This window comes from Vulpes lagopus, chromosome 7, assembly GCF_018345385.1.
Source record: "Vulpes lagopus strain Blue_001 chromosome 7, ASM1834538v1, whole genome shotgun sequence".
In the NCBI taxonomy this organism is placed as follows: Eukaryota; Metazoa; Chordata; class Mammalia; order Carnivora; family Canidae; genus Vulpes; species Vulpes lagopus.
In genome coordinates this window covers 1288281-1308228 of record NC_054830.1, presented here as the reverse complement: position 1 = coordinate 1308228, position 19948 = coordinate 1288281, and the positions used below count along the sequence as shown (strand labels likewise).

Genomic DNA, 19948 nt, shown 5'->3' with positions numbered 1-19948 from the left:
GCCCCCACACACCACCCCGGGGACAGACCCCCAGCCCACGAAGCTCAGGGAGGGAAGCACAGGAGGCCCCATGGGGTGTGACACGTCCAGGACGGGCTCATCCACAGACAGAGAGAGGGTTAGGGAGGGCTGGGGGGAGGGGGCCGGGTGACCAGGAAGACCCACTCTCCTCACGAAGACAGCAGGCACCCACTGGGGCAGAGGACCTGCTGTCACTCAGAAAGGGGCCGAAGAAAGACCGAGCAGAGATGGGCCTATGAGCACTGCGCCCCAGTGCAGAGGCTGTGCGCCAGGGCAGAAGCAGCTGCCAATCCTACGCCCTCCAGCCCATGCACAGATCCCACCTAGGCTGCAGGGGCATCGGGGGAGGGCGCAGCCCACCTGAACGCGCTCAGGCACCGGGGGTGCTGCCCACACCCTAGCTGTCGTTATCCCTAAACACTCTCCCCACTTGTGGAGCTTTCTGAACCTGCCACTCTCCCCAAGACAGCCCTGCTAGGCCTCAGGAGGGACTCAAATCCAATTTTAATTTTACTGATGCTGTGCAAGAGAGTGCTGGCACGGCGGGCCCGAGACTCTCGCAGGCTGAGCCGTCTGTGCAGACACGGGGTTCGTGCTGAGCACCTGCTGCCCTCCTGAGCCTGGGGTCCCGGCCGAGCCGGGCAGAGGGCCCCACGAGACTGACTCCCACGGAGAAGCTGGGCGCCAGGTCTCTGCCAGCCCCGAGACCATACCTCGCGCACATACTCATGGCTCGTGTTGGGGAAACTGAGCGTGTCCTGTGGGTCACCTGGGGGAGGACCCTGGGAGCTCGAGCCTGGTGTCCCCGCCCCGCCCCCCAGGCCTCCGCCCTGAGCTCATGTGCTTCACATCCTCTCTGTGTAAGGCAGGGCCACGGGGCTGAGTGTGTGTTGAGCCCTGGGCCCCCGGCACATCCCGCACCTGTGGCCAGTCCTGGGGCCTGACTCGGGGCCTTCAGGCACTTGTCCACATGGCTCCCCTTTCCTGGGGGCCCCCCTCTAGGCCGTACTGTCAGGCCACGGCAGCACTGCTGGGCCAAGGCAAGAGAACAGCCCTGTCCTAGGCGCTGCCCGCCATGTCCCGCTGCAGTTCTGCTCCGGGCATCGGCTGCCCGTGATCCTCCAGGAGGGACTGGCTGGCTGGGGCACCCGAGTTAACAGTGGCCAGAGAGAAGTGTGTGGCCTTCCTGTGCCCCTGCCCAGGGACCCCGTGGCCTGGCCCCAGCACCACTGGGCCCTCCAAGTAGGAGAGGGCTCTGGCACACACAGGTGCAGAGGGCTTCAGTCCCCCACCTCCTGTTCCACAGGCACCACTGGTCCACTCGAGGCCCTGGGCCAACAGGCAGGGCTAGGGCGGGACATAGGTGGAGTGTGGGAGTGTGTGCAGCCACACACCCCAGCCACCGCAGTCCCACAACAGGGTCCTGGAAGCTGTGTCCATGCCTGCATGGAACACACACACTCTCTGGTCGGGAAAAGAGCACAGCTTCCAAGAATAAAGAGACTGAGGTCAGCCCCACCCAAAATCAGGGAGGCAAGAGCCACCCATGGGCAGCCCTGCTACTCAGCTAACGTGCCAGGAGCTGCTGCAAGTCCACAGATGCAGGGAAGCTCAGTCGAACCACCAGACCCTGTCTCTTGGCAGCACCCGCCTCCCAGAGATCCAACTCCAACTGAGACCAGAGGGGAGGTGGGCCAGCGCTTCTGAGATGCATGGGGCCCCAGATGACATGGCCTAGGCACCCCGAGGGCCACACAGATGCTATCTTGACGTGGCCAAACCTGGAGGGGTGGCAAGTGCCTAGAGGGAGGCCCCCCCACAGCCCAGGATAGAGAGTCACCAGACCATGAGTACAGGAAGTGCCTCAGCACAGAGCAGTCCACAGACACCCTAGCACCATCCCCATGTGGCACCTCCTTGAGGCCACAGCTGCCCAAGGTAACAGACTCTCAATGCACGAAACCTGCTGTATACCAGGCCCACTGCCAGGCGCCGCAGCATATGGGGCTCATTGTCAACAGCATGGTTACCATGTTACGGGGCTCCGGGGGACTGGATGCCAGCCTGGGCAGGGAGCTGGACAGAGTCTCTCAGGTAGAGGCAGCACCCTGAGGTGACACAGGCCTGCAGGCAGAAGCCATGTAGAAGGAGGGAATGGGGGCTGTGACAGGAGGCGGCCTGTGCGCGGGCAAGAAGGGCCTGGCGCCCAGGCGCCGCTGCGCTGCAGGACGGGGAGGTGGAGGCCGAGGCTGGCAGGGGACCCTGGCTGGGCGGCGCCTCTGCAAAGGCAGGGGGAGCGGGGGGCGGGGGGGGGACAGAGGAGGCGGCGGCCACACGGGAACCCTTGGCCTGCAGCAGCAGGCTCTAGGCCTGGAAGCACACACAGGGCTATTTTTAGACTCCTCTTGGCTCTGTTTCCTCTTAGATTCTTAAGTAACAGGAGCAGGACTCTGTCCGCCAACGGGGACGCCTGGTCAAAGCCACAGAAAGCTGGGGGAAGGCCTCACAAGACCTAAGACATAAGTTCCCGCCAAATTTGGGTATTCAGCAGTCAGCACATGCTCCCCACGCCCCCCGGAGCCAGGCTGCTCGAGACAGGACGCCCTCTGGAAACAGGCAACGGAGCAGCAAAGGCACGGCGGTTGCCTGCCCTGTGGCCAGCTTTTTCCACACACCCACTGCCAAGGTCGTGCCCAAGTGTCCTTCGAGCCAAATTCTATTCCCAGCCACCTCACACGGGCCACGGCAGGGCTAGCGAACAATCTACACCACACGAGACCTAAGGGATGAGATGGTTTCCACATGGGGAGGCCCATGTGCTGACCACCACACCACGAGGCCCTGATGTGCCACTCACCCCAGACGGAGACAAGAGAAGGAAGGAGGACGGCGAAAGGAGAGGTGGCCCTCCCAGGCCTTACCCCGGCCCCTTGCCCCAGCTGTGAGGAGCATGCCTGAAGCTAAAACCAGCTACGAACAAAGTCCTGGAAGCCCTGCCTGGAGTACCAACGGCCGTTTCTGAGAAACGTGGCACAACTTTTACACTGAGGGCTGGTGGCTGTTTGGCCTTCTCATCAGAAACAAGAAGTAGTTTAAGATGGGGAAACCTCCATTTCAGGAAGTCATGGACTCAGGAAAATGTGGGAAGCAACTCCCTGGAAATGGAGGCCAACTGGGCTTCCTGCACACGCAGCCCGAACAGCAGACACCAGGGAGCCTCAGACGTGGGGGCACGGGAGAGCACAAAGGCCGGACCGCTCGCCTTTCACGCAAGGCAGAGAATTCCAGAGGAAACTGCTCCAGGAGACAAAGAGGAGAAGCCGGGCCCCAGTCTGGATATGCAAGTCCTGGCCCCAGAAGAGCAGAACAGAAGCAAAGAGACACCCAAGGACGTTACAGGACGGACTACGGGCCAGGATCTCTCGTGGACGCGGACGCAGTCTCAACAACACAGGTGAAAACCACCATGCACCACGACTGGGTGGGACTGACCCAGCACGCAAGGCCGGCTGGACACCCAATGCTCGCCCCATCAACAGGCTGAAGAAAGATCACAGACAGGATTGTGTCAACACACTCAGAAAAAGCATTTAACAAAGTCCAATGCCCATTCGTAATGAAGATTCTCACAAATTAAGAAGGGGTTGTGTCAACCTGATAAAAAACACCCACAAAATACCTACAAATTCACATCACCTCCGTGGTGAGAAAGTGGAAGCTTTCCTGGTAAGATCAGGAACAAGGCCATGGCGCCCCCCTCACCACTGCTTTTTGGCAGCACCCTGTACATACCTGCTGTTACGCTGGCTATGCAGTGAAACAAGAAAAATAAAACATACGCAGATTGGGAAGGAAGACGTAAAACTGCCTCTGTGCACAGATGACACGATCAATATAGAAACTTTGAAAGAATCCAGAAAAACAAACCAACCTTCATCTAATAAGCCATTACAGCAACGTTACGGGGTAAAGGTGTTAACCGTCTGTTACCATGCAATGTACAGAAGCCAACTGCTTTCCTGTACATCAGCAACGGACAAGCACAATTTGAAATAAAAAAGACAGTATCATTTATACAAGCACCAAGACAGACAGACACACTGACAGACTTAGGTATAAATCCAGCAAAACACGTACAAGACCTACAGGAGACAAAACACCAAACTTAGATGAACGAAACCAGTGACAGACTACAAAGTGAGGCAGGCCACGTCCAACGGCAGGAAGATGAGATACTGTCCAGGGGTCAGTTCTTCCCAAGCGGACGTGCAGATTCAATGCCATCCCGACCCCAATCCCTGTGTGCTCTGAGATGGATACCCACAAACTGACTCTACAGTTCATCTGGGGAGGTGAAGGCCCCAGAGCAGCCAGCACCACGTGGAAGGAGAAGACCCAGGCCAGAGGACGGGCGGACGCTGCCCTAGTGAAGACTCGCTCCAGAGCCATGGTAGGCAGTTTGGGCTGCTGAGGGAGTGAACAGAGAGCAAAGGCTGGGCAGCAGGGCAAGGGCAGGGCTGCACTCACGGGGCACAAACAGCTAGGCCTCCACATGCAGAGAGAAGGATCCAGGGGCCAACCCTACAGCCTCCCAGCCCCACACACGAAACAGAGCTGTATGACTCCCAGAAGACACCAGGGAGCAAGTGCAGGTGACGTCGGCCTTGGCGATGACTTTCAAACACTACATTTGTGCAAGCAGTAGCCATCAGGGCTGTCCTGAAGAAGGGGAAACCTGCCCTCTCCCTTTTTCCCCACACCCCAACCGACCCCCAGCCTGTGATCACAGGCTTTATTCTAGTCCCCTAACGCAACAAGGAACATCGATCGGTTCCAGCTCAACAGTCAATGCCCCACGCGATGGCTTGCTCTGGGCTGGTGACAACGGAGAGTACAAGAGGTGAACGCTTGTAAGACATCTCCAGGAAGGAGGAGCAACAGGGCTGGCCGTGGAACCAAGTGGAACCTCAGTGGTTTGGGCCTCGAGCTCTGGGTATGTGCAGGTAATGACCTGAGATGGGGAGAGAAGGATGAGTTAAAGATCCGGTCTGGACACACTCTGTCCGGGTGTCCCCGCAGTGGCCAAGTGGGTGCAGGCTGTACGGCCGCAGTGTATCCACAGCAACAGAGAGGAAGGGATGAGGCTTGGGCCTAGACACGTTTCAGGCCGTGACCCAGATGCCCTGGACAGGAAGCCAGGGGTCTGGAACACTGTTCGGCCAAGGAACATGGGCATCGCAAGGCTGGGCCGAGCAATGGAGGCTGAGGCGCAGCAGCAGCCAGGAGAGCTGGGGGTGTGTGCTGCCCCAAACCTGAGCCTGGCCAGGAGGGACTGACGCTCAAGGTCGCATGCTGCCAGGAAGGCAAGAAGAAGATGCTACTGAGCTGGCCAGCGGACAAGGAAGAGGCCGCCTTGTCCATATCCCACTGCCCAGCCCTGCTGCCACAACACACGCATGCACGACATGGAAAGAGGGCTCCCTGAGACCCACCAGGTGCCTGGAGACACGCTGCACACGATTGCCTTGGTGCGGCTGAGGGCTGGGAGAGAGGGGCGCTGCCATGTGCCACCTCTGTTGTCAGAGAGCGTGGGGTAGGAGCAGCTGTAGCCCCCCGCAGGAGGCCCAGAAAGGGTGGAAGAGGCAGGAAGAGAAGAGGGTATCGCTGATGCCGAGCGGGCCTTCCCCCAACAGCACTGCACGCCCAGCTCGGCTGTGCACACCGCGAAGGGAGGGACGCAGGGAGGGCGTCCCCAGGAGCAAAGAAGAACGGCGGGTCAGGGGAGGAGGAGGCACGGAAATGGAGCTGGATCGTTAGCCGCAGGGGCATGGAGCGATGGCACTCACTGTGTATTCTGCATGCTTTTTTCCATACCATTTCATCCACTTCCTGAACTCTCGGTCCATGGTCTGCAAGGGAATGATCCGACAGCCCGTCAGCGCCTCCCCTCGGCCCCTTCCTGCCCCCACCCTGGGACAAGCTGGGGCTGCCCACCTACCAGCCCTCAACACAAGCCCTTTGAGAAGCCCCAGATAAGTCTAGGGGTCGCAGGGGGGGACACACCGTGGCACCTGCAGAGTCCACCAGAAGTGTGGGTCACATGCTCTGGAGGTCTTTCTGGAGACGCATCTACCCCCTACAGACCTCACAGACCCCACCCCAGGCAGACAGGCCGAGCGGTGATGCCTGCTGACCACGGTGCGTCTGGAGGAGACAGGCCCAGCCTGGGGGAGACGAGGCTGTAGTCCTTGTTGGCAGCAAACGCAGTGGGGCCCAGATGTGCATGCGGAGACCCAGCAGCCCCCGGAGCGCCCACCTCATTCTGTCTTCCCTCCCAACGCCCCATGGGTCATGGCAAACAAGGTTCAAAATAACAGACACACACACATGCACACACGTGTCCCACTCCAGAGTCACTCACCTCCGCGTACTTGGCTGGGATGTCAGCTTTCTCCACACCATAGTGATGTTTGCAGTTGGTGGCCGCGGCGACCTGCAGCACAACCTGGCCCACTCCTTCAGAGAGAGAGAGGTACTGTCAGACGTACCCCCTAACACAGAGGCACCATCCACGCGGAGTCGAGGCCCCAGCCAGGCGGGTGCTGGCCATGGGGGCCAACGGACAGAGGCTCCTGGCTCTCCAAGAAGGTGCCAAGCACTCCCTAAGGTCAGTGAGGACAGGCTGGTGAGCTGAGCCCCCTCCAGGGGATGGGGCCATCTGGCTTACACTGCCTCGTGCAGACAACACTCCAGGGCTCCTACAGTGGGAACCTGCTCTCTGTCTACGAGACCTACGTGGCATCAACTGTGCAGACACAGCTCCACGAGACTCAGTAACACCTCTGGAAGGCTCCCGCGTTAACCACCGCGGTGCGGCACGGCTGGCCAAATCTGAAATCACCCTGAGAATACCTGTCAATGCTCAGCATACCAGTCAATACTGGGGTTTGATGCGGGATTGGAGGTTGCGGGAGAAGCCCCCTGCACACAGAAACAGGGTCTCCAAACCACTGTCATCTGGTGGCATCACTAGGCAGCCCAACGAGCAGGCCCAACACACCAATACACCCAGCTGTCAGCGTCACGAGGGGCAGTCTGCAGGTGCTCCAGCACTGCTGCGACACCATGTGCACCAAGAAGCTCCTTCCACAGTTGTGCCTCTCAGATACGTTCCGGGAACCTTTGAGTTCACACTTTGAATAGAATATACTCAAACAATAAAAGTAAGCACACCAGGGTGTTCGGCTGGCTTGCTTGGAGTACAAAACTCTCAATTTCAGGATTGTGAGTTCAAGCCCCCCATTGGGGGTAGAAATTACTTAAATGAATAAAAAAATATCTTAAGAAATAAAGTGAGAAGGGGGGGAGGGAGGGAGGGAGGGAGGAAGGAAAGAGAAGAAAGAGAAGAGAAGAAAGAGAAGAAAGAGAAGAGAAAAGGAAAAGAAAGAAAAGAAAAGAAAAGAAAAGAAAAAAGAAAAGAAAAGAAAGAAAAGAAAAGAAAAGAAAAGAAAAGAAAGAAAAGAAAAGAAAAGAAAAGAAAAGAAAAGAAGCTCTTGCGCTTGCTCTTTCTCGGGGGTGGGGGCTGGAGGTGCGCTCTCTTCTCTTCTGCACCAGGGATGCTTTAAAGCATTTATTCTTGGGAAGAAGGGGGAGGGTGGGAAAAAAAAAAAAAAAGAAAAGAAAAGAAAAGAGAAAAGTCCCACTATTTAGAAACACAGAGTAAATGCCCAGGCCCATAGTGAGAGGATGTAAGGGTCACAGGCAGCGATGTGGAGGGTGTTAAGAGCTGGGTACGAGAAGCTGGGTGGGTACTTTTCAAGATTCCTTAAATTTTTTTTTTTTTTAAGATTTACTTATTTATTCATGAGACACACACAGAGAGAGAGAGAGGCAGAGACAGAGGCAGAGGGAGAACAGGTTCCCATGCAGGGAGCCCGATGTGGGACTCGATCCCGGGTCTCCAAGATCAGGCCCTGGACTGAAGGCAGCGCTAAACCGCTGAGCCACCTGGGCTGCCCCTAAATCTTTTAGTACAGGTAAGTTACATGGTCTTTTAGATAACTGATTTTGGAAGCACATGAATTTTTTTTTTTTTTTTTCAGAGAGAGAGAAAGAATCCCAAGCAGATTCTCTGCTAAGTGCAGAGCCTGACACATGGCTCAATCTCACGACCCTGAGCCAAAACCAAGAGTCCAACGCTCCACCAACTGAACCACCGAGGCACCCCCGAAATATACACATTTATTAAAATGTGAATTTAAATTAAATTAGAAAGGCTCAAACTAATGATGACATCAAAAAAGTCCTCATCCAAAAAAAAAAGTCCTCATCCGGTGTGCTGGCCCTTTTCCAACCACCGAGGCCGGGCCGGTTTCAGACGGGACTTTGAATCTGCAGCACAAGGCTCTGTGTCAACCAAGGTCACATCCAGGTGGCAGAGCTGCCCCAGGGGAGGGCTGTGCACAGGGTTCCCATGTCAGCCCTGTCAGCTCGGCACGTCCCACTGGGAATCAACCAAGCCGAGGTGTTTGTTCAGTAAAGCTTATAGTTGATCGTGCGGACACCTGTGAGGCTAGGCTGAGGCCAGGCCCCTGCCCTCAGGAGACGGGAGATGCTGGTGCCGGAGGACCACCCATACACAAAGGAGGGGGCGGCTGGTGAGAGCCGGGGAGTGTGCAGGAGGGGCGAAGGCTCCCAGCAACATGGGGGGCTGGTCTGAGGTGGTCACTGGCATCCCCTCTGAGCCTAGAACAAGTCCCACAATATGAGTAGGGGTGAGAGACGGGGGGGGGGGGGGGGCCTTGGGAGCAGGAGGAACTGGCCTCTCCTCTGCACAGAGCACTGGCTTGCTGCACAGAGGGGCGACTCCCCGTGAGGAGCTGTGGGCGACACAGGGTGGTGACTGAGCTGTCCCTTCCATCTCCGGGGGCCCGGTAGCCTGGCGGTGCTTACAGAACGTCTGCTCACACTCACCACTGCCCAGGTCCACAAACAGGTCATCCTCGGTCATCTTGATCTCGTCAATCATCTGTGCGACCAAGTCAAAGGAGGTCTCCCCGTACACCTCCGGGGAGAAGGGCTCATAGTTGTTGAGCTTCTCGGGGTCCGTCACCGAGTGGTTGTACACCTGCTGCAGGATGTGCCTCAGGAGCCCGTTGGACGGCCGAGTGTTCAGTTTCATGGGCTGAGTGGTCCCCTTCCACTAGGACATTAGACAAAACACCAGCACATGTCACATAAGTGACGGCCCAGGCCCGCACCCTGTTCAGCTCACACAGGCCCGAGGAGGGAGTCGGCCCTGGGGCGCCTCTGAGGCCTGGTGCCCTAACCTTTCAATCTGCCCCCTTTAGACTCCCGGCAGCCGTCCTTCGGCCACCTACAGCCTGTGACGGCAGCACCGATGGCTCCCAAGGGCCCTCCCAGCCTAGGGCCAGTCCTCCGCTGTGCAGGTTAGTAGCGGCTGCCCACTTTGAGCGGCCCAGGTCAGCCCCAGGCCCCAGGCCCCACCTTCTGCCCAGGACAAAACCAAGGGGAGGGCTCTGGACCAAGACAGTGGGTGGGGGCCCACACAGCTGACACCCAGAACTTCTGTGAACCCCGGTCTCTGGCACAGGAGGCCCAGACATGCTCGTCTGACTCAGCATCCCTCTCCCCTCTCATCAGTAACAGTGATGGGGATGACTGCCAGGTCCTCGGTGCTGCACGGCCCAACACCCTGCCATAGCTCCCCTGACAGCAAGGCTCCTGCCAGAGAACCGCCCCCTCACCAGGAGCCCATGCTGCCTAGACAGTGAAACGTCCTTGGGAACAGGAGTGACACACTCACTAGAACCACTTTTGGGGTGGGGCCTAACCTGGCTGTCTGTTCTTTGCCAAGCGAAGGCTCCCCAGACCCCAGCACGGCAGAGAGAGAGGTGAGGACAGAGCGCCAGGCCTCTCCATAATCAGAATGTCCGAAAGGGAAGGCAAGAAAACACTAACACAACTGGCTGAGGGACAGGAGAAGCCCCGGGCAGGCCCCTGACCGCACCCACCTGTCTCAGCCTGTGGGGACGGGGCACCGATGTGAAGGTACATATGCACTCGAGACCCTGGGGATGCCCACCCAGCATGCTGGGGACAGGGGCTGAGAATGCACCCCACCCCCAGCCTGCTCCCAACAGCAGCACCCCAGGTGCCTCCCACTGGTGGTCAGCAGTACCCGGCCCCACACCACAGTGTGAACCCCCACACTCCGGGGTTGTTGGCAGGGGTCTGTGAGGCGTGTCGTTAAAACCACCCAGGAAACGTGATGGGCAGCTGGGCTGAGCACTCCAGCACATGCCCCCAACAAGCAGAGGGGCATGAGGGGAGGACAGAGGCCACCTACCAGCTGGTGGATGCTGTCGATGGCACGGTTGTATTTGTCACAGAGCCTCTGCATGCTTTCGAAGCTGAAAAGGCAAAGGAAAGGTGCCGGTCACTATGGAGCTCAGAACAAGCCACAGGGGCCTGGCGGGGCTCTTGGGGGGGGACGGCTCATGGACAGGCAGAGCCAGCTCTCCCCTGGTGAGAAGGAAGAGGTCACACGTGCACAGCAAGGCTGAGCCAAGAGTCTGGGGCTGAAGCAGTCTGGCTACGTGGCCAGATCATGTATCTCAGGGCAGCCTGCAGAGACCATGGATCACAGGTCAAACTCAGGGTCAACGGTGTACCCAGCAGGTGTTAGGTGAGAAAAGGGGCTCTGCACAGCCTTCATGAAGCCCTGCAGTCAGGACCCAGGCCGGCCCTGACTCCCCACCCAGTGGGCTGGGCCTACTGCCCTAGGGCAGTGTGCATGGGCCTTACGGGGGTCTTCCTTCCCTGGCTGGAGGGGGCCCCCATCTCGGGACGGTCATGGGGGCCACCCAGCAGAGGAAAGGGCCCCCTGCTCTCAGGCTGGCAGAAGAGGACACTGCCCAGCACCTGCCCTACAGTTCCCAACACTTTCAAAGATGTAAGTAGCATGTTATTAGATGCCTAATGAGAACCTGCTTGGCAGTTTTTCAGTGAGACCGGACTCTCCCAAACCTATCATTTTTACTCTAGATATGACTTTCAATGAAATCCCTTAACCCAGGACACTGTACAAAGCCTGGGGACATCTGCAGACATTCTGGGTGCTCCTGGCATGGAAGGGGTGGGGCCAAGGATGCTGGTCTGCCTGTGACAGTGCCCGGGATGCCCCGCTGAGAGGGACCTGCCTGATGTGGGAGAGTGCAGGGGCGGGGGGTGGTGGGGACACATGCTTCAAGTGTCTGTGCTGTACTGGAGAGGGAGTCACTCAGGGGGCTCTTTCTGTAACACCTACATGCGTACACAGCAGCAAGGAGGCTCCCTCCCTGAGCTGGACGCCAGGAGCCTGGAAGAGGCCCCTATGCACATGGGACACAGGAAGCAATGACCACACAATGGCTTGGGGACACACCGCCCCACTGTCTCCTGCATCTTTGCTGGCGGCTTCCCCTTCATCCTTCAACCTGTGACCCCTGGTTTCTCATGCAGCCTTCAGGGGAAAACCATGGCACTACTTTTTAATTCTATCTCCTTGTGGTTCCCCTCACCCTGGACAGCTGTGAGCACCCAGGCCTCGCCCCCGCCCTCCCCCACCCCCAGAGGAGGCCTGCACCTAGAAGGATGCACAGACGCTGTAGCAAAACCACCCTCATGAGATCCACCCCAGGAGCTCACGAGCACCTTCCCTTTACAACAGAAGTAGAAGGATTCAACTAAGCTGGCTCTGCTACAGCAAGTCCCCCATACGACAGCCGTGATGGAAAAGCGAGAGAAGTGGAGAGCAAGCAGGAATAGCAGCCGCTACCAAAGCCTGATGGGTCCTCACAAAGGACAGTGACAAAGCAACCCCCAGGGTAACGTGGTGAAATCAGGACACAGGACAGGACAGACACAGGTGCTGCAGGCGGTTTAGCCCCCTCCCCAGCTCAGCGCCAAGCCAGGTGGAACCAGGACGCAGGAGTCCACAGCCCCCGCAATGCTCTCAACCCCCGAGTCCAGTGTCTGGGTGACACTCCTTCACCCTCCTAATTTGTAAAATGAAAGATCCAAGACCTGTGACCCCTGGTTTCTCATGCAGCCTTCAGGGGAAAACCACGGCACTACTTTTAAATTCTATTTCCTCGTGGTTCCCCTCGCCCTGGACAGCTGTGAGCACCCAGACCTCAGCCCACCCCAGAGGAGGCCTGCCCCTGGAAGATGCACAGACGCTGTGGGCGGGCCCTGCCGCCACGTTGCCTGAGAGAAATGGGGATGCCCCACCACAAACCTGACCCCGCAGCCACACTAGGCTCTCAGATGGATGCCTCCAGACTGGCTGCCCACTGCCCACTTCCAGTCTTTCCTAAGCCATCTGAGTACAGAACGGAAGAACCTCAAACACCCCCCTTCAAATAACTTGTAGCAAAACTACCCTTAATAGCCCTGGCTGCTCCTGGCCAGGCACAGACCAGTCAACCCATTACTGAAGGTGTGTTTCCCTGGCCAAATGACTAATGTCCAAGGGTCAGCGCCTGGGTACACCCTCACCCTGGAAGCGGGAGAGGTTCACTCCAGTCCTCAGTGCGGGCCCGCACACCACGTGACACTCTGGATGAGGAGTGAGCATAGTTTTCTTTCTCAAATGCTGGGCTCATGATTAAATGGGGAACAAGGCAGGAGGCCAGGGGACTGGATCGGGGCTGACAAACAGACCAAGAAGCCCTTCAAACACAAAAGCGAGACCAGGTGAACACCCCACCTGGGAGCCGGGTCCTATAGGGGCTTTGGGCCTCTTCTGGGCTGCACCCCTTATCAAGAGCGAGCTATCAAAGCCCACAGATGACTCCAGTCCTTCAGGGAAGACTGCAGTGCCGATTCTAACCCTGCCAAGAGCTAAAACGGCAGGAGCACGGAATGTCAGCCTTCCTTCTCAAAGAGAAACAAAAACTCCAGGCAGGCATTCCAGACATGGCCTCGCCCTTCTCCACCCACAGAACTCTCCTCTGAGATCCAGGACGTGCCTGCAGGAAACTGCGAGAGGTAGCCAAGGGGCTGGACACACAGTGACAGACCAAACCCAACTGAGCCCCAGACGGGCTGGCCAGAGCCCGAGCCGTGGGAGGCCAGCGCAGAGGCTCCCGGGTGGGAACGCTGGCTGCTGGTGGCCGCCCGCAGGGAGGACGGCCACTCGGCGGCTAGCTCAGCCTGACTTCACACATACCAGGCGCCGCTTCCGCAGTGTGGCATTTCCAATTACGTCCTTGCTCTGACAGCCTCTGCCAATATTTGATAAACATTTCCTACCAAAATAACTTTGTGGAGGCGACAGCCAACTCTAAAAGGAAATTTCAGACCAGCTTGCACCGTCGAAGAAGAGCTGATCAGAGGTTGTGTCCCCAGCAAGCATGGAGAGGCAACTCGGGCAGAGCTCTGCTCACCTTTTGGTGTCGTAGTCGATTAAAACGTAATTCTCCATAGCAAGCTTGAGGTCTGGGATCTCTTCACAGACCCATCTGAAACACAAAAAAGCAGAAACAACAGTGAAGAGTATTCTTCACGCTCTATTTTTTACTCTCAACTGTGTCACTGTTTACTCCCAAACACTTAAAAAAAAATCCTCATCATTCAACTCAAAATGCACAAGAGAAACTAGTGTAAGAGAAAATGCGCATTACTTCAGGGTAAACCATGTGATGCCGTGGATGAAGCTGCGCTTCACGCGGTCTGGGGAGCTCCCATCCCTGTGTCACTGTCAGCTGCTGGGGACTCCTGGGGGCTCCTGGCCCACGAGGGACAGAGCCAAGGAAAGCAGCCTACTTCGGGCAGAGAACCTGGATGGCAACACGTGCACCGGGAGCCAGCAGCTGTCAGGACATGCGTTACCCAACCCCAGGACACGGGGGCTTCTTCAGCTAACACGCTGCAGTAAACAGACGCGGAGGGAGCCTACACAGTAAAGGACAGAAACACACACCTGCCAACCCCCAAGGCGTCACCCTTGCTGGATCCCAATGCAACCCTGACAAAAAGCCTCGGGAGAGGAGTCGATGCTACAGATCTTCCAGAGAAAACAGGGGACATGATGGAAAACGTCCCGCCAAGGGATGTGAGGACTTAGATGAAATGAACTAATTCCTGGAAAGACACATGAGCAAAACTGACACGAGAAGAAAGGGAATCTCGGAATAGCCCTAAGCCTACTACACACCTAGATTCCCTCGCTGCTCAAGCACCTTCCCACAGACACGTCAGGTCTCGCTGGCCTCGCTGCACAGTTCTACCAGACATTTAAGCAGGAGTGACACTAATCGTTCTCAGTTTTATGAGGCCAATGTTACCCTGATACCAAAACCAGAGGGAGGCAAAACTGGAGTAGAACAGGCTATCTACCCACCAATATCCCTCATGAACATAGACACAAAAGTCCTCTAAAGACACTAGTAAACTGAAGTCAGCAATACATACTAATCAGGTGGGGTTTATGGCAGGAAAGAATCACTACTCCTCACCTTACCTAACAGGATAAAGAGTAAAAAGTGATCATCTCAACAGATACATAAAACGTCCAAGACAAAACCCAAGCCCCAGGCAGGATAAAAACTCTGAGGAAGCAAGAGGTGGAGTGAGGTGGGGCTGTGACCACATGCCCACTGTCCTGCTCTGCCTGTGGCCTCCCTGCCAACTCCACTTTGTGGGGACGGGAAGTCTCCAGTAGGATGGAGGGATGCCCTGTGCTGTCCTATGGGCATCCCATATCCCTGTGTCCCTGTGTCCTTGAGCCAGACTCCCTCACCAGAGCAGGAAGCAGCAGCTGCTGAGTCCAATTAGCAGTTTCCTTCATCATCATGTCCCACCAGTTCCCCCCAAAACACACACACACACACACACACACTCTCACATCATACTCTGGAGCCCCTCCCCACAAGACCCCTTCACACTCACAGTCACCAGAGCCAGCTGGGCAATGCCCACCTCCAAGCATCAACCTGCCCAAGGGTCCCTCTAATACATCCAAATTTTCCCTCCCTTCCCTCCTCATGAGCATGTCCTTGCGGTAAACTCTCTGCTCAGCAGCACACATGGTGCACGTCAGGAGACCTGACAGTACAGGAAGGTACAGGTCCTACAGATGCCACCACACCAACTGGTGCAGGACTGAGCACTCCCAGAAGGGTGGGGACGGGCAAGGACACAGGCCACCACCATTTCCCTTCAACACCCTATGACAGGTCCCGGCCAGCAGCAAGTGGCAAGAAAAATAACTAAACAGTATAAAGACTAAAAAAGAAGAAGCGAAACGTCTCCATTCACAGACACACAATACGATACACAGGCCATCCCCTAAGAATTTATATAAAAGCTTCTAGAATTTACATGAATTGAGCAAGATCACAAGACATGAGGCCAATGGGCAAAACTGAACTATGTATGCATATACCAGCTCCAAAGAATTGTTAAAATTTTCAAATGCCATTTAAAATAACAGTAAAACATAAATATCTAAGGATAATTTTTTAAAAGATTTACTTATTTATTTTAGAGATAGTGCATTCAGGGGCAGGGCAGAGGCAGAGGGAGAGAGAGAATCTCAAGCAAGCTCTAGCCCAGCACAGGGCCCAACCCAGGGCTCAATCTCACAACCCTGAGATCACAACCTGAGCTGAAACCAAGAGTCAGATATTAAGTGACTAAGCCACCCAGGCACCCCGTTAGTGACAAATTTAATAAAAATTTTCCAAGACTTCTATATTGAAAACTGTAAAACATTGCTGAGACAAATCAAAAATGAAGGAAAGCAAGGGAAACTATGTTCATGGGACAGAACACTCGACGTTGTTAAGATGACCCTTCTTCCTGGACTGAACTGCCAACTCCAAGGAATTCCTAGAACAAGCCCAGTAGGCCTGCTGAGAAACAGACAAGCTGATTCTACAACTAACATACAAAGAGAATCTATGAGAGCCTACATAATCTTTAAAAAGAACACTGTTAAAAGATTTAACTGCCTTATTTTGAGACCCACTGTAAATCTCCAGTAACCAAGAGAATGTGTTGCTGGCGTACAGAAGAGAGAGATCAATGAGCCAGAGCACAGAACAGAGGCAGACTTACATCTCAACGGGCTGACTTCTTTTTTTTTTTTTTAAGATTTTATTTATTTATTCATAAGAGACACACACAGAGAGAGGCAGAGACACAGGCAGAGGGAGAAGCAGGCTCCACGCAAAGAGCCTGATGTGGGACTCGATCCTGGGTCTCCAGGATCACACCCTGGGCTGCAGGCGGTGCTAAACCACTGCACCACTGGGGCTGCGCCACCGGGCCTGCCCCTCAACAGGCTGACTTCTGATAAAGGCACCAAGACAGTCTGATGGGGAAAAGGAAGTCTTAATAAATGAAGCTGGAACAACTGAATAGAAAAAAAAAATGAATCTTAATCCCCACAAATATAAACCCCCATTTGACATACACAAAAATCCATTCACAATTGATCTTAAACCTGAACACAAAAGCTGAAACTACAAAGCTTCTTGAAGAAAACAAAAGAGAATACCTTCGTAACTTGGGCAGGAAAAGTCTCCTGGACGTGACCCAGAAGAGTAACCACCAAAAAATGAACTGACACACTGAAGACGTCCACTAGTCAAGTGGAAGCAGCACTATGCGTAATACAGTATTCTCATGGGGCACTCACTGCCAGAATATGTCAAGAATTCTCACAACTCAGCAAGAAGAAGACAAACAACTCCATCTCAAAAAATAGCACAAACTACTCTCCAGTAAAAAGAAACCAGAGCTCCTCAGAGATGTGGCTGATTCAAAGGTTTGGAACATGGGAAATTCAAGATGATTCTGAAGCATCTGTGGCTCTAGAAAGTGAGGATGTACTCAGGAAGGCGGGGCAAGGACAGGGCACACACCGAGAGAGCCCCAAATGGCCAGCAGAGGAACAATGTGAGTGACAAAATAGCAGTAGTGGGTTATAGCGCACAGAATGAAATAAATACATATGGAAGAACAGCTCTTCCTTATAGAAGACTCGCAGTCTATAATATGAAGAGAATGAGGAAAGAGAAACCCACCTTTAGAACAAAGCAGTAACCAGCCACGGCAGGTGAGACCCACCTCTGGACACCAAAATCTGCGGCAAAAGTCCAAGGAGAGATGAGGTATTTACATGGTCTCCAAGGATCTCCTCCAAGGTATTTATTAATTAAAAAGGGAAAAACACTGGGCAGAGGGATGGGTAACTGGGTGATGGGCACTGAGGAGGGCACTTGATGAGATGAGCACTGGGTGTTACACTATATATATGTTGGCAAATCAAAATTCAGTCAAAAAAAAAAAAAGGAAAAACACTGACTACACATCAGAGAAACATGGTAGACCGGGTGAGCAAGGTTAAGGTCACCACAGTAAGACAAGGTCTGCACTGAGGGCTCTTATCATGAACAGAGACTTTTTGTCAAATGCTTTTTCTGCACCTGTTCCCTATCATTCAGAAACACACCACAGATACCGTTATTTCGTTCATAAACACCTCAGCATTCATCTGTAAAACTTATAGACTACTTCTTTTAACACAACTACAGCACCATGCTCACACCTAGGAAAAACACCACCAAGGACAGCAGGAAATTTCCTCAAACTCAAACAGACCATCTATGAAAACCTACAGCTTTTACCACTTCTACACAAAATTGTGTTGATCCTAGCCAATTCAATAAGGCAAGGAAAAGAAATAAAATCATAAAGACTGAAAGAAGTGAAACTATCCCTATTCACAGATGATATAGTTATTTCTACAGCAAGTCCTAAGAAATCTACAAATCAAGTACCAGAATCAATAAATTTAGCAAAAGTCATGGTTAATATATGAAAATCAACTGCATTCTTATTAGCAGCAGGCAAATGAAAAATAAAATTTAACACAGAATCTCATTTACAATGGTGTCAAAAACTTAACTACCTATCTGGGACTAAATCTAACAAAAGGTGTTCAAAATCCCACACTAAGATAAAAGAGCACTGCTGGGAGAAATGTGGAAAGATCTAAGTAAGCAGAAAGATATACCATGTTCATGGGTTGAAAGATCCAGTATTGGAAGGCTCAATGGCCAATCTCCAAATCACTACTGATTCAATGCAATTCCTAACAAAATTATGCAAAAATCAACAAGCTGATTCTAAAATTCATATGGAAATGCAAAGGAGATGGAATAACCAAAGCAGTTGGAATAACCAAAGCAGTACTTTTTATTATTATTATCATTTTTTCAAGTAAGCTCCACACCCACTGTGGAGCCCAACATGGGACCCGAACTCCAACTCTGAGATCAAGACCTGAGCTGAGATCAAAAGTTGGATGTCTGGGATTTTTTAAAAGATTTTATTTATTTATTTGACAGAAAGAGAGAGAGCACAAACAGGAGGAGCACCAGGCAGAGGGAGAGGAAGAAGCAGGCTCCACACTGAGCAGGAAGCCCCACGTGGGGCTCTATCTCAGAACCCCAGGATCATGACCCAAGCTGAAGACAGATGCTTAATCAGCTGAGCTACCCAGGTGCCCCAAGAGTTGCTTGTTTAACTGGCCCACCCAGGCACCCCACCAAACTAATATTTTAAAAGAAGATCAAAGGTAGAGAACTTACTCTGCCCAATTTCAACATTTATTATACAGCTAAATTATTTTTTTAATTTTTTAAAATTTATTTATGATAGTCACAGAGAGAGAGAGAGAGAGAGAGAGAGAGAGGCAGAAACATAGGCAGAGGGAGAAGCAGGCTCCATGCACCGGGAGCCCGATGAGGGATTCGATCCCGGGTCTCCAGGATCGCGCCCTGGGCCAAAGGCAGGCGCCAAACCACTGTGCCACCCAGGGATCCCTATACAGCGAAATTAAGCAAGTTTTTCTTTGGTGAAAGAACACAGACGTGGGTCAGCAGAACAAAACCAAGCCTAGAAATAAACCAACTCCTACACTGTCAACCGACTATTGACAAAAGTGATAAGGAAATTCCATACAGAAAGGGCAGTCTCATTAACAAATGGTGCTAGAAATATTGGACATCCACATGCAAAACAATCAACTTCAACTCATACCCTGTACCACATGTCAAAATTTACTCAGAATGAACAAAAAAAGTTAAATAGAAAACCTAAACCATAAACCTTCTAGAAAGCATAGAAAAAAAATGATTGTGACCTCAGATTTGGCAAATATTTCTTAGGAGGCAGAAAACACAAATTATAAAAGAAAAATGATGTGTACAAACTGGACTTTTATTAAAATTTAAACTATCTATGCTTCAAAAGACACTGTTAAGAATATGAAGAGGTAAGCCAGAGACTGGAAGGAAACATTTGCAAAATACACATTGATACAGGACTAGTAACGAGAATAAGTAAAGAATACTTAAAATTCAATAGCAAAATCAATTCTTAAAAAAAAGCAAAAGATAGAGAACATCATTAATTATTAGGAAAATGCTTATTATTATTATTTTTTAAAGATTTTTTTATTTATTCATGAGAAACACTGATAGAGAGGCAGAGACACAGAGGGAGAAGCAGGCGTCTTGCAGGGAGCCCGATGTGGGACTCGATTCCGGTACCCTAGGATCATGCCCTGAGCCAAAGGCAGATGCTCACAAGCGTCCCAGGGAAATGCAAATTAAAACCACAGCGAGATACCACTACTCAGCTCAAATTAGACCAGCACAACCAAACCATGTCAATAGCACATGCTGGCGCGTTGGGGAGCTACTGGGACCTTCCTGCATGATCCCTTTGGAAAACATCCTGGAAGTTCATCTTAAAGTACGTTGCTAGAAAACCCAGCAATTCCACTCCTGGGTATTTGCCCAAAACAAACAAAAAACATATCTACTAACAAAACCCACGTGAACATTCC

The 19948-nt window shown here is 53.2% G+C and overlaps 1 protein-coding gene across 9 annotated transcripts in view; it reads right to left on the bottom strand.

The window, feature by feature from the left end:
• Positions 1 to 19948, bottom strand: part of DOT1L (DOT1 like histone lysine methyltransferase) — a 67313-nt gene that overhangs the window by 27959 nt on the left and 19406 nt on the right. For 8 of the 9 annotated variants that reach the window (XM_041763312.1, XM_041763310.1, XM_041763313.1 and 5 more), the window contains 5 exons: positions 13473 to 13547; positions 10391 to 10454; positions 8995 to 9223; positions 6443 to 6537; positions 5868 to 5930 (listed from right to left, as the gene is read on the bottom strand). In XM_041763312.1, the coding sequence (XP_041619246.1) occupies positions 5868 to 5930; positions 6443 to 6537; positions 8995 to 9223; positions 10391 to 10454; positions 13473 to 13510 (489 nt within the window). In that variant the 5' untranslated portion in view covers positions 13511 to 13547. Of the gene's footprint in view, positions 1 to 5867; positions 5931 to 6442; positions 6539 to 8994; positions 9224 to 10390; positions 10455 to 13472; positions 13548 to 19948 lie in introns of those variants that run through there. The other variant, XM_041763317.1, reaches the window with a different exon arrangement.